This window comes from Balaenoptera physalus (genome assembly GCF_965194825.1).
Source record: "Balaenoptera physalus genome assembly, chromosome: 12".
Lineage (NCBI taxonomy): Eukaryota > Metazoa > Chordata > Mammalia > Artiodactyla > Balaenopteridae > Balaenoptera > Balaenoptera physalus.
Window position 1 is genome coordinate 45,676,593 of NC_138897.1, and position 12,552 is coordinate 45,689,144.

Sequence of the window (12,552 nt, forward strand, 5' to 3'; positions counted from 1 at the left end):
ACTGAAGCACAGAGGTTTTAAGCCGAACGAAATGCCTTTGAAGTCAGCTGGTAGAAAACACTCAGATATTAACTTTAGAATTCTAATGACTTCAAACCTTATTTTTTTTTAAATTCTCAATTCCATTCCTTACTCCACAATTCTTCCACTCCTTTTCTCTTCATTATGAGACTTAGTCATCAGAGCCAGTTGGCCCTCTGAACATATTTCTGGTGTCTGGCAACAGGATCACTTGCTAGGACCAAAAAATTTATTTTCTCTAGCTAACCTCATTAAATGCAGACTTCACATGCCGGGCATAGATTTTGTTATTTATATCTGTTAAGTTCATGCCCACAATATGACCATTGTTTTTTTGAGGGGCTGAAGCTAGATTAAGAAGGCAAGGTATGCATTGTTTGCTACCTTATGTTACATCAAGTGGTCATACTAGGGACTTCCCTGGTGACGCAGTGGTTAAGAATCCGCCTGCCAATGCAGGGGACACGGGTTCGATCCCTGGTCCGGGAAGATTCCACATGCCACAGAGCAACTAAGCCCATGCACCACAACTACTGAGCCTGCGCTCTAGAGCCCACGAGCCACAACTACTGAGCCCGTATGCCACAACTACTGAAGCCCGTGCACCATAGAGCCCAGGTGCCGCAACCACTGAGCCCGAGTGCTGCAACTACTGAAGTCCGCATACCTAGAGCCCACGCTCCACAACAGGAGAAGCCACCGCAATGAGAAGCCCACGCACCACAGCAAAGAGTAGCCCCCACTCGCCGCAACTAGAGAAAGCCCGCACACAGCAATGAAGACCCAACACAGCCAAAAAACTAAAAAAAAAAAAAAATCAGGTTTAAAAAAAAAAAGTAGTCATACTAAAAATGTGCAAAGTAATACAGTGGAGAGGAGCACAGAGGTACAAAAAGCTTGGGGCCTCTCTCGGTACCAAAATCTCATTCCAGCTTCCTACTATCAGCAAAGACCTGTCTCGGCTGCTTGCTGGGACCATCAAAGCAGTGCCCCGTGGCCTTCATTTCTCATGAGGTTTGCTTGGTTGCTAACCATGAAGGCTCCACTCCACTCTCATCCCAATGGGTACAGAGTTCCAAAGTTAACACTGGAGAATTCCAAAGGCATGTCTCCTCCAATTCATCAACACGCAGTCCTGGATTCTAAATATTCTATACTTAATTAAAACAGGGACAAAGGAGAAGAGAATATAGGGTGAAGAAAACATTATTTTGGAGAAATTTACTTGATAGCATTTTAAGCCCATGAGCCTAAGGTGATCCTGGATCCTTCCGGTCCAATCGTGCAGTGGGAAGGTAGGTCTTTGGGGGAGCTGTGTATGGTGCTAGGCCTAAGCCAGCAGTCACTGTCCCACGCCTATAATCACTCAATCATTTCTTAGATGGTGAAGAGGGGAAATATCTTGAAAGGAAACAAGGACCCAACCAACTGATGTGAAAAAGGTTTTCTCCCCCCGTCATGCTTTCTTTTGCCATTTCAACGGAAGATTGTTCCCGGTTTGGTTTTTTTTTTTTTTTAATCCCACAGAAATCTCATCTAGGGCTTCCCTGGTGGCGCAGTAGTTAAGAATCCGCCTGCCAATGCAGGGGACACGGGTTCACGCCCCGGTCCGGGAAGATCCCACATGCCGCAGAGCGGCTAGGCCCGTGAGCCACAACTACTGAGCCTGCGCGTCTGGAGCCTGTGCTCCGCAACGGGAGAGGCCGCGACAGTGAGAGGCCCGCGCACCACGATGAAGAGTGGCCCCTGCTCGCCGCAACTGGAGAAAGCCCTCACACAAAAATGAAACCCAACACAGCCAATAAATTAATTAATTAATTAATTAAAAAAAAAAAAGAAATCTCATCTAATATTGCCATTTGGAAAGGGAAAGAATACGTCACAGCGGGGGCTGGTACATCACACATATGATGCACACATTCCTTTGTCTACATGTAAACCAAAGGATAATATTTAATGCGATTATAATAAATCTATTCCAGAGCTTGCCAATAACAGGAAATGGAAGGGGAAAGAGGGTTTTTTAATACAAAGGAAGAACTTTGCCTTCTTGGGCATTGATGTTAATTCACACAGTCAAATCCTCTCATCCAACACACTCAGGCCTGAGGTAATTAATGGTGAAAACTGATTAAAGCAGAAATCTTTTAAAAATGACACATACACACCTTAAGACTTGAACTTGCAGCCATGGTGACTGACCGTCCTGTTTCTCTGGGATGAGACACCGTTGGTTGCCAGGCACACAGCACAGGAGATGCACCCTCACATCATTTGGGGCATGACCTTTCTTTGAATAAAGGTCTAATGGGACTCCCCGTGGACCTCCTTTCATGAACCACTCACATAATATAGTCTATGATTCCCAATCTCAGTGTCTTTGAAGTCAAGCAAGAACTTACAAAGACTAGAATCCTTCTGGATTTTTACAACATTCCCCCACCTTTTGTAGTTATCACAACCCACTCATGTTGACAGAAATACTTTTGTAGTAACGAATTTTGAATCTTTTCCAATATACTCACAGCAATGACTTTGTATCCTTGTATTTAATCAGTTTATAAAACGTTCACATCCCATTTCATTAAATTACATAATTCCAATAGCAAGTGCAACTGGCATAAGCAGGTTTGAGAATAAACACACTGATCCTGTCAGCACCCAGTTTAACCCTTCAAATAGGAAGACCTGGGCGTCCTGAGAGAGAGTGGGCTGGACTGGCTGCTGGGGCTCAGGTGCCATGGAGACGAGATGTGTGTTTACGTGTATGACATGGGACTACACAACAATACACCAGTTAATGCGGTGAGTCAATAACGTGGAAGCTGGTTAGAAAAATCCTGTACTTGAAACATTTTAAGTGTATACTGCAAAAGAATGAATTTTGTTAAAAGGTAGTTAGCTCATTAGGATTTTGATCTAGCCAGTTTTAGTGTAAATCTGCTTTCCACAGCCTTACTGTTCCTGGGAAATACCAATTCATACTCATGTCCCAGATCTCAACTGGTTATCAGCTATATTTCAACCAATATTCAGTATTGGTTGTATTCAGCACATAGTATGTGCCTGGATTTGTCCTAGATCCAGGATGAGGGTCAGAAGGGAATTTAACTAAAGTCATAGGTCACAGGCTTTTTCTTCAGGCAGACATGATTTATACACATAAAATAATTTGAAAAATATAAAGCAAGTAATAAAGAAAGCCTATTTTGGTGCATATTTTAAGGTCACTCAGTGCTACAGGCAGTTGAGGAACAGGGTCAGTAATGAAGGTCCTACAAATCTCGCTTTGTCTCCAACAAGATCACGAACCTCCTGACGCCCTGACCCTCCAGCCCCTGAGGTTTACATGTCGGCTACACAATTACTCGCCAACCACAGAGTAAGACAAACACTGTCCCTCGGGACACCTGCAGCCTCACCCACTTCACACCAAATGAAGTAAAATTACACAGCTTCCCCTCCACATCCAGCTGTTCCCTCACCCCATCCCTGGGTCTCCAACAGGAAAGCAGGGAGAAAGAAGAGGAACCAGAAACGATTCTCTCCACTCCACCCATGCATACCACACTCCAGGTGCAGACTGGGCCTCGACAGGATGATTGATGCTCTGCTAATTACAGACCTGAATTAAGACCACAACATATATTAAATAAACACAAAATGACTCAGATATGGAAAACTTCTATGCATAAAATGAAATTTAGTTCCTTTCTTTTTCCTTTTTATATTACATACTTGCCTCAACTCGGCCCAATGCCAGGAGGAAACCTTCCCATGGAGACTGTCTACTTAGCATAAATTACTGCTTTTGTTGCCATTCAGCCCACGTGTATACTGGGGAAAGCAATGGGTCCGGGAAAATCAATGGCTGCAGGAATGGGCGTCAGTGGGGTTTCCTGTGTGACCGCAGGCAAGCCATCTGAACCACAGATACGTCCGCTCAACACCGTATTGCTCTGCATCCACGTGTGCCCTGTCCTGCACTGACCTGAGACTTCCCTTCAATCTCCTGAGACCACAGCCTGGAGCTTCAGGCCCCACTTCCCCACAGGGAGCTGCAGAGAGCCACCAGAAGGCACGTAAAGGTCACTTCAGATTGGGATTGACATGTATACACTGATGTGTATAAAATGGATGACTAACAAGAACCTGCTGCATAAAAAAATGAATTAAAAAAAAAAAAGGTCACTTCAACTGGCTGGAGGTTCACACTGGCACAGCCCCAGGAAGAACCCCATCTCTCCCAGCATCGCCAGAAAGAACCTCAGCACCAGTGTGTCTGTCTTACCTCGAGCTCTGTTCACGAACCAAACAGCAAAGGCAGCCAGAATGAAACAGGGCTTCAAAAACTACTGCCAGAAATTGCTTCCCTAAAAGCTCTAACAATATATGACAGGAGCTAATCCCAGCATAGATAGCATAATAGTGAATATTGCATTTTATTCCCGTAAGTGGCATTAATCATCATGCTTAATCACTGAGGGCAGATGGCAAGCATCCCCTTCGGCAGATGTCACTCACCGATGCAGGCATGGACCCTCACGGACAGCTGTGTCCTTAGGATGATGCTGTGCTTCTTGCCCCGCCTAACGGAGACAGGAGACAAAACATTCACGGGCATCAGAGGAGGCAACAAGGTGACCCTACCTGCTGGCAATCAACTTGACGGTTCGTTTCGGACACCCACACCTGGAAGAGGCTCTAGATAAGCAGGAACCTACACAGAACAACAATCTATCCTGAAACGCTGTGACGTCACAGGGCTTTACGGGAAATAAAATAATGAAGTCTGACTCTGTTGGACTGGCACACACATTTCACTGCCAAACCCGGTCCACTCCACAGAGTTCCGTGTACTCATGCCTGACCATGTTGGGAAATTTTTAAAATCTGTACCCATGAAGTGAAATCCCAGGAATGTAACAGCACAAATCTGCTTGATCATTCCCATGGCTATTTTTACATGTTTTTGCATATCAGGAAAGGACACACATAGTGGGGTAATCAGAAAGAGCTGTTTTGCTGTCTATCAATTCAAGACATAGCTTTTCCCTGAAGATGGGAGTCCAGCAAAGGGGGCGCGTAGGCTATTTGTCATCAGAATGTCAAGGTACACCACACTTTGTCTTATCTTTGCTTCCTTTCACTTCATTTCTTATAAAGGAAGGAAAAGGATGGCCCCCTCCCCAGTTCTCCTCCCATGAGGGCTCAGCCCGCTTTTACAGAGAAGGACCAAAGCCCAGAGCAGATGAGAGAAGATAAATGGGGAGAACGTGAGTCCTGGCTACCTAGGGTAGCAAAGGCTTTGAGGTTTGGAGAAAGGGGGAAGCCAGTGGACAAAGGTAAAATGGAGCCAGGAACCAGCACAGGAGCGGGTAACCAGCTCAGTCGCTGAGTTCCCTCCCCATCAGGGCTTCATGTATACCAAGCTCGCAGTACTTTCCCGCTTCCTGGTTTTGTGGTTGTGCTGGAGGAGAAGAGGACAGAAATCTCACCAGGGCACACTTAATATTGTGATATGAAGTCACAGGAATTATATTACAGTACTGAAACAATCATATTTTTTACTCTTGAGACCAAATAAGAGGGGAAAGTATGGTTTAAAAAAATGTTTTTTGATTCTTTTAAAGGAGAAAAGAAAACCACTTGCATGGTCCTACAAAAACATGCAGCAGCCTCCAACCCAGCAGCTCCTTGTGGGCAGAGAATCTGCATTCACAGTCCCTTCAAATGCCGACAAGACCCTCCTTTTTAGTTAAGCTATGTGCAAGGTACTAGCCTCGCGTTTACACAAATACACAACACTCGACCTATCTTCAGAAGACAAGTTTGAGATTCCTATAAACACAGACTTCTTCAAAACTTTCTTCCTCACACAGAAAAAATCTTTTTCTCTCTTGACAGTCCTTTACAGGTGAGCTTTCCCATTTTGTAATTTTCTTGTTTCTAGTTGTGGCCTTCTCTTTTCTGTCTAGAGAAGTTCCTTTAGCATTTGTTGTAAAGCTGGTTCGGTGGCGCTGAATTCTTTTAGCTTTTGCTTGTCTGTAAAGCTTTTGACTTCTCCATCAAATCTGAATGAGAACCCTGCTGGGTAGAGTATTTTTGGTTGTAGGTTTTTCCCTCTCATCACTTTAAATATATTTATTGTGCCACTCCCTTCTGGCCTGCAGAGTTTCTGCGGAAAAGTCAGCTGATAACTTTATGGGGATTCCCTTGTATGTTATTTGTTGCTTTTCCCTTGTTGCCTTTAATATTTTCTCCTTACCTTTAATTTTTGTCAGCTTGATTATTATGTGTCTCAGCATGTTCCTCCTTGGGTTAACCCTGTATGGGAATCTCTGTGCCTCCAGAAGTTGGGTTACTGTTTCCTTTCCCATGTTAGGGAAGTTTTCAGCTATTATCTCTTCAAATATTTTCTCAGGCCCTTTGTCTCTCTCTCTTCTCCTTCTGGGACCCCTATAATGTGAATGTTGGTGCACTTGATGTTGTCCCAGAGGTCTCTTAAACTGTCCTCATTTCTTTTCATTCTTTATTCTGTTCTGTGGCAGTGACTTCCACCACTCTGTCTTCCAGCTCAGTGATTCGTTCTTCTGCCTCATCTATTCTTCTTTTTTTTTTTTGGCCTCATTTATTCTGCTACTGATTCCTTCTAGTGTACTTTTCATTTCAGTTATTGTATTCTTCAACTCTATTTGGTTGTTCTTTATATTTTCTAACTCTGTTAAAATCTTCTTGTAACTTCTCGCTCTGTGCGTCCATTCTCTTCCCGAGTTCTTGGATCATCTTTACGATCATTACTCTGAACTCTTTCTCAGGTAGATTGCCTACCTCCACTTCACTTGGTTGTTCTTCTGGGGTTTTACCTTGTTCCTTCATCTGGGACGTATTCCTTTGCCATCTCATTTTGAAATTTCTCTAGATGGTCCTGATGTTGACATTCCTTCAATTCTTGTGATCGTACTAGGAAGAAAGTTCCCATGAGTGCACTGAACTGAGCTGCTGAACAGCCTTTTGTGTGAATTCCCAGAAGAGGTATTCTGGGGTGGGGGCAGCAGCCACCAGGGGCTTGCAGCCTCACCCAGAGCTGAGCCAGGGGCTCAGCCGGGAGCAGAAACCAGTGAACCCCTGATGATGGCCAGACCCTAACTATTAGAAACAGCAAACCCAAAGTTCTTTAATCTGGAAGATTTTTTTGTAACTCATGTTATCAGCAGTTATGAATCAAAAATAAATACCAAATGGACAGTAGACAAAATACATGCTTTAGATGCCCAGAGGGGAAGAAGCACGGGATGGCAGGAGAAAATATTTCAGAATACCTCAAAAGTTCTAGAGAAGTTCAGAAGGGCCCATTGATAGCCCCCGCTTTTATCTTCAAACAACTGCAAAGTTGCATTTTGAGGAAGTGCTTCAGTTTTCCCACAGAATTCTCCAGTCCCATGGTCACAAGGGATCCAGGCACCTGCATGAGAACTAGGACAGTGTTTCTGAGGAAGCCATCAGCACACCACTCTGAGGTATCATCTTTTCTGCATTTTTCAATGCTTGTACATTGAGAAACCAGGCAATCAGACTGGTTAAGTTAAACCCTAATAGAATTTAAGACAGCATAGAACAAAAAAGGCCTATTTTTAAGTAGTTTTATCACTTATAATTCCTCTGCTTCAATATATTCACCTCCTTCCCTGCCTGCCCCTGTACACAAAATCCTACAATGAAAGAAACCTGAGTGGAATTGGGGACCAAAGGCTGTGGAAGTCCCTCAACAGGGGATGAGGGTCCAGAGCCCAGGAGTCCCTGGCAAAGGAGGGGGCCTTCCAAAGCAGAGACCAGGGAGTTGTGAGTGCAGCCAGGTCCACGGAAGTTGTCCTTCATCTCCCGCTGCAACCCCTACTTTCTCTCATCTTTGACGCAGGTACCACTGTTGTGCCCACTTTGCAGATGAGGGAAGCAAAGCTTGTAGTAATGACATAACCTGCATAAAGTCACATAGCTGATGGAAACAGACCAGGGCTGAAAGCAGAGTGTCTGACTCCACCGTCACCCGCACCATCCTGCCTTTTGCTGTGTAAGTGTCTCACTATATCACCTTCTCCAGCACTTTCTAAGGATAAAAAGTGTCCCAGGTTTTTTAAGGAACTGATTTGACCTCAATACTAAAATCTAACAAAAAAAGGACACAAAAAATTAAGATGAAAATATCTAAGAAAATATTAGCAAACCAAAATAAGAAATATGTGAATATAATAAAATAGGACCAAATAAGGTTTATTCTAAGAATTCAAGAATTACAAGATGTCCATGTTTTATTTATCTATATCAAATATCAATGTATAGACAACACCCATCATAAGGTCCTTTAAATTTGATAGCTTCCCTCCCTCCACCACAATATTTTGTAATTGGGTAATGCTGATTGTTATGTATTTCTTTTATATATGCCATCTTGCTGCTATTATGGATTCTAAAAATCTTTTGGCTGATGCTCTTGGCTTCTTTCAGGGAAATAATCATTTCATAAGTTTTAAAATAATCACTTTATCCCCACTTTTCTAGTAAATATGCCCTTGTCTTCTGTTTCCTGGCTAAAACTTTCAGAGGAAAATTAAATAATCATGGATATACTTTCCCCTGCCCCCAGTGGGATACTATGTCAGTCTGGGTTCAGAAAATAATAATCATAATAGTTGTTAACATTTATGGAATGCTTATCATGTGCCAGATGAAGTTCTAAGTACTTTATACAGATTTAGTCTTCAGAAAACTCCTATGAAGTAGGTAATATCATTGCCATTTTTAAAGTAAGGAAATTGAGGCCCAAAAGAGTTACGCGACGTAGCTGAAGTCACACAGAAAGTGACAGAGCTCGGACCCAACCCAGGCAGTCTGACCCCAGAGCCTGTACGCCTAGCACCTCCCTGAAGCTGCCTCCCAGATGGGTTCCCTTCATCCATTCCCGCATTCCACACATGTTCACTGGTGACTAGTGTGTGTTGGACTCTATGTTAGATCCACAAAGGATCGTCTGCCTCAAGACAGCAACCCAGAAATCCTGCCTGCTAGCCTGCCGGGCAGATTTTGGACTGAAGACTGCAACATCAATTCTCACCTGAATTTCCAGCCTGCTGGTCCACTCTACAGATTTCAGACTTGCCAGCCCCCAAAATGGTGTGAGCCAGTTACTTGAAATAAGTCTCTCTAGACAGACTAGATGGATTAGATAGATTAAACTAGATTAGACTAGATGGATAAGACATATCTTATTGGTTGTATTTCTCTGAAGAACCCTAATACAAACATTGATATTTGCCTTCATGGAGCGCCCATGTTCTAAAACTGAAACCAGTGGGAGGCTGTCAATGTGTGTTCACCATAAGCACTTTAATGGTCCTTTTCTCCCCGATATTGGCTTGCTGTATCAGTATCATAGCAGCCACTCCTTCCAAGTCTGCCTGTTTGCAGCAGAGTGAAATGGGGGTGCATCAGTTACTAGAATCTGGTGACCCAGAGGCAAAGGCAGTTTAGTTTGACCTAAAGCTCCCCAGGGAGATTCACATTCCATTCTTATCAGCACAGCCACTGCCAGAAAAATATCACAGGCCTCAGAGACTAGCCACAGCCAACCGGCTGCCCATACCCAAGGTCAATGCTACCCAAGTGATGAGAGAACTAAAATAGATGCTCAGTTCAAGGAGACTCCAGCCGAGGCACACATGCCAGGGACTTGATGGCACTATCGCTGAAGGAACTTCCTGAAACCTCCCGGTTTCTCAGAATACCTGAGCTTCTCCTGCAATAATGTCTATGGCCTTGGGAAAAAGATCTGGTGTAACCAAATACCACAGAACCAAGTCTGTTGGTTCTGAACCCGTGTGTTTCAGTCCTATCCCTGTCTCTCAAGAAAAATTTTTATAAAAATAACATATAAAGTCTTTGTAATGTAAGACCAAGTGCTTAACATTATTTTATTGAGTGGCATGGAGCCAAAGGCTTGAAGACTTTTTCTTGCAATCAACAGCAGAATCGATGCCCCCAAATATTCCTCCATTCAAATTAGAACTAAACTATGATTTCAGTCAAGAGTAGAAAACATACACTGGACAATGCAGCAGAAGCAGAGTTTAGGGCCCCCCCAGCAGCTGCCCCAGGATAAGCTTCCTCTTAGTAAGCTTCTGAAACTGTGAGACTCAGCCCACGCTCTGCCTGAGGAATGAAGAGGATTTGGACCAGTCATCAGCTAGTAAAAGGAGAGTACTAGTGAAGATTAATTTGCTCAGAAGCTCAAAGTCCAAGAGAGCTAGTTGCCACTACATTCGTCTCCAGATGCATTCCGGTCTCCCTTAGGAGATGGTAGTGGTGAAAAGCTAAACTCTGAAGCCAGCTATGTGATCCTGGACAAGTTACTTAGCTTCTATGAGCCTCAGCTTCCTTGTCTGCAACATAGGATAATATTATGCTTGTGGTGTCATATCTAAGAAATGAAGACTTACTCCTATTTTCTTCGAAGAGTTTTACAGTTTTAGCTTTTCCCCCTCAGGTCTCTCCTGGTGGGAATGAAGCCTCTGTTCAACCCATTCACAACTCCCAGCTCCTGCGCAATCCTGCTGTCTCTCCTCCTCTGCCCCACATTCTCCCCTTGACCTATCTCCACCTACCTCCACCCCACTACTCTTCTGCTTCCTCTCTCCCCAAGGACACCACAATCTCCTCCTTACTACACCCCTGGCCTTGCCTGGGTACTGTCACAACTTGATTTCTCCATGGCACAGTGTTCTTAACTGCCCCTTCTTTGAAATTTTCTCCTTGCTGAGGCAGACATTGCCAGTTACCCACCCGATATGCATTTCCCCCTTTTGTCTTATAAAGAGAACCTGATTTTGTTTGGGGTGACAGTGTACCCACCTAAAACTATATTTTCCAGTCTCCCCGGCTACCAAGAGTGGCCACATGACACAGTTCTCTTCAGTGAACTGCAGATGGAAATTGCTGGTGGAGGTTCTGGAAAAACTCTCTAAAGAGGGCAGACCCAGTTGGCACCAACATTTGTTCTTCACTCTTCCCATCTAAGGCAGGGACCTCACACCCTTAGTAATAAAGGTAGAGGGTTGGCTGGACACAAGCCCAAAATTCATGGTATAATCATGGACCTAAGTTCTGGGCAATGGCATGTGACTGAAAGCTATGTGCACACAGAATGGACATTCACCCCCTCTGTCCACTTCCTTCTTCCTGGCAGCTGGGATGCAGATGAGAAGGGAAAAGGTAAAGCAATCACTCTGGACACAGAGATGGAATTCTCATTTTCAGGACGGTATGGCTGCTCTACCAGTCCAAGGAAAGCTGTCTATATTTCGACTCTTACACAACAAAGAAATTTTTACCTTTATATTTAAACTTCACAATTTGGAATCAATCGGTTACATCAGAGAAAACTATACCCTAACCAACACATGACTTCCTGCCCTGATGAGATGCTGGAGGGAGAGCAGCCATACTGTAACTATGATGAAGCACGAAAGATGAAAGCTACATCATCAGGATGGCAGAGCAGAAAGGTAAAAGAAGGCTGGGTTCCTAAGAGCATCTTGTAATCAACATATTGTCTTCAAAACGGCCTAATTATCCACCTCTTTTTTTAAATAGACTTCATTTTTTCAGAGAGGTTTTAGGTTTTCAACTCCCTTCCTCCAGGGGTCACCCCCAGTCTCTCTGGTCCTTGATGTTTCTCACCTGAGTGCCAGGCCCATATTTATCACCTGGCCACCTTGCACCTTGAGCGTGGCTTGACATAACCTCAGAATAACATGTATAAACCTCTTCTCCCCCTCCCCAAACTGCCCCCCATAACCTCACTACTTCTCTAAGTAGTCCACCGTCCACACACTATCCACCAATGGCGTGTGTCCATTTTATCCTCCTGTTTCTCTCTGCTCAGCTAGTATCACATCTCCAGATTTCCCCAATGGTCCAGGCCCCAGTCCACCCGCCTTCCTCAGACACCAGGTTCAGACCCATTAGGTCACTGCCTTCCCCCATCACAGTGGGCCACGCTGACTGCAGCCTCCCTGTTCAAGGTTCTGTCCCCTCACCCCACCCTCCCTGTTACTGAAGGGGTTCTGTGAGGGCTCCTTCTCTGCAGGCCAGTCCTCTTCTGACTCCTACCCGTACCATAAAGCCCAGCACCCACGTGGGCTCCACCACTCCTACTTGACTCCATCTTTGTCCTGTCACACAATCTGGCATTTGAAGGAACTTAGAGCCACACCAATTCCACTGTCCACTCAGCACGGAAGCTCATCTGTCTTGTCTGAGCATTCCTAAGCGGCTTTCCCCCAGGGTATTTGAAGGCAGTGGCCTAGCACTGACCCAGAGCAGGTGTGCAGGGGCCTCTGGGCTGCTCTGCTCAGCTCAGCACTGAACCACCCCCCTACCCCCCAGGGCACCTTTTGTCTGCAAAGGGCCAGTTCTCTCATCCACCGTGACCAGAGCAGGGCTTGGTGGTCGGCAGTGTGAGCCTTGCACTGAGAA

At 44.6% G+C, this 12,552-nt stretch overlaps 1 protein-coding gene across 12 annotated transcripts in view; it reads right to left on the reverse strand.

Moving 5' to 3' along the window:
• FHOD3 (formin homology 2 domain containing 3) overlaps positions 1 to 12,552 on the reverse strand; it is a 490,767-nt gene that overhangs the window by 413,158 nt on the left and 65,057 nt on the right. For 11 of the 12 annotated variants that reach the window (XM_082415972.1, XM_082415969.1, XM_082415967.1 and 8 more), the window contains exon 3: positions 4,546 to 4,610. The exons of the other annotated variant lie outside the window; for it this stretch is intronic. In XM_082415972.1, coding sequence (XP_082272098.1) covers positions 4,546 to 4,610 — 65 coding nt within the window. The remainder of the gene's footprint in view (positions 1 to 4,545; positions 4,611 to 12,552) is intronic. 12 annotated transcript variants of the gene reach the window in all.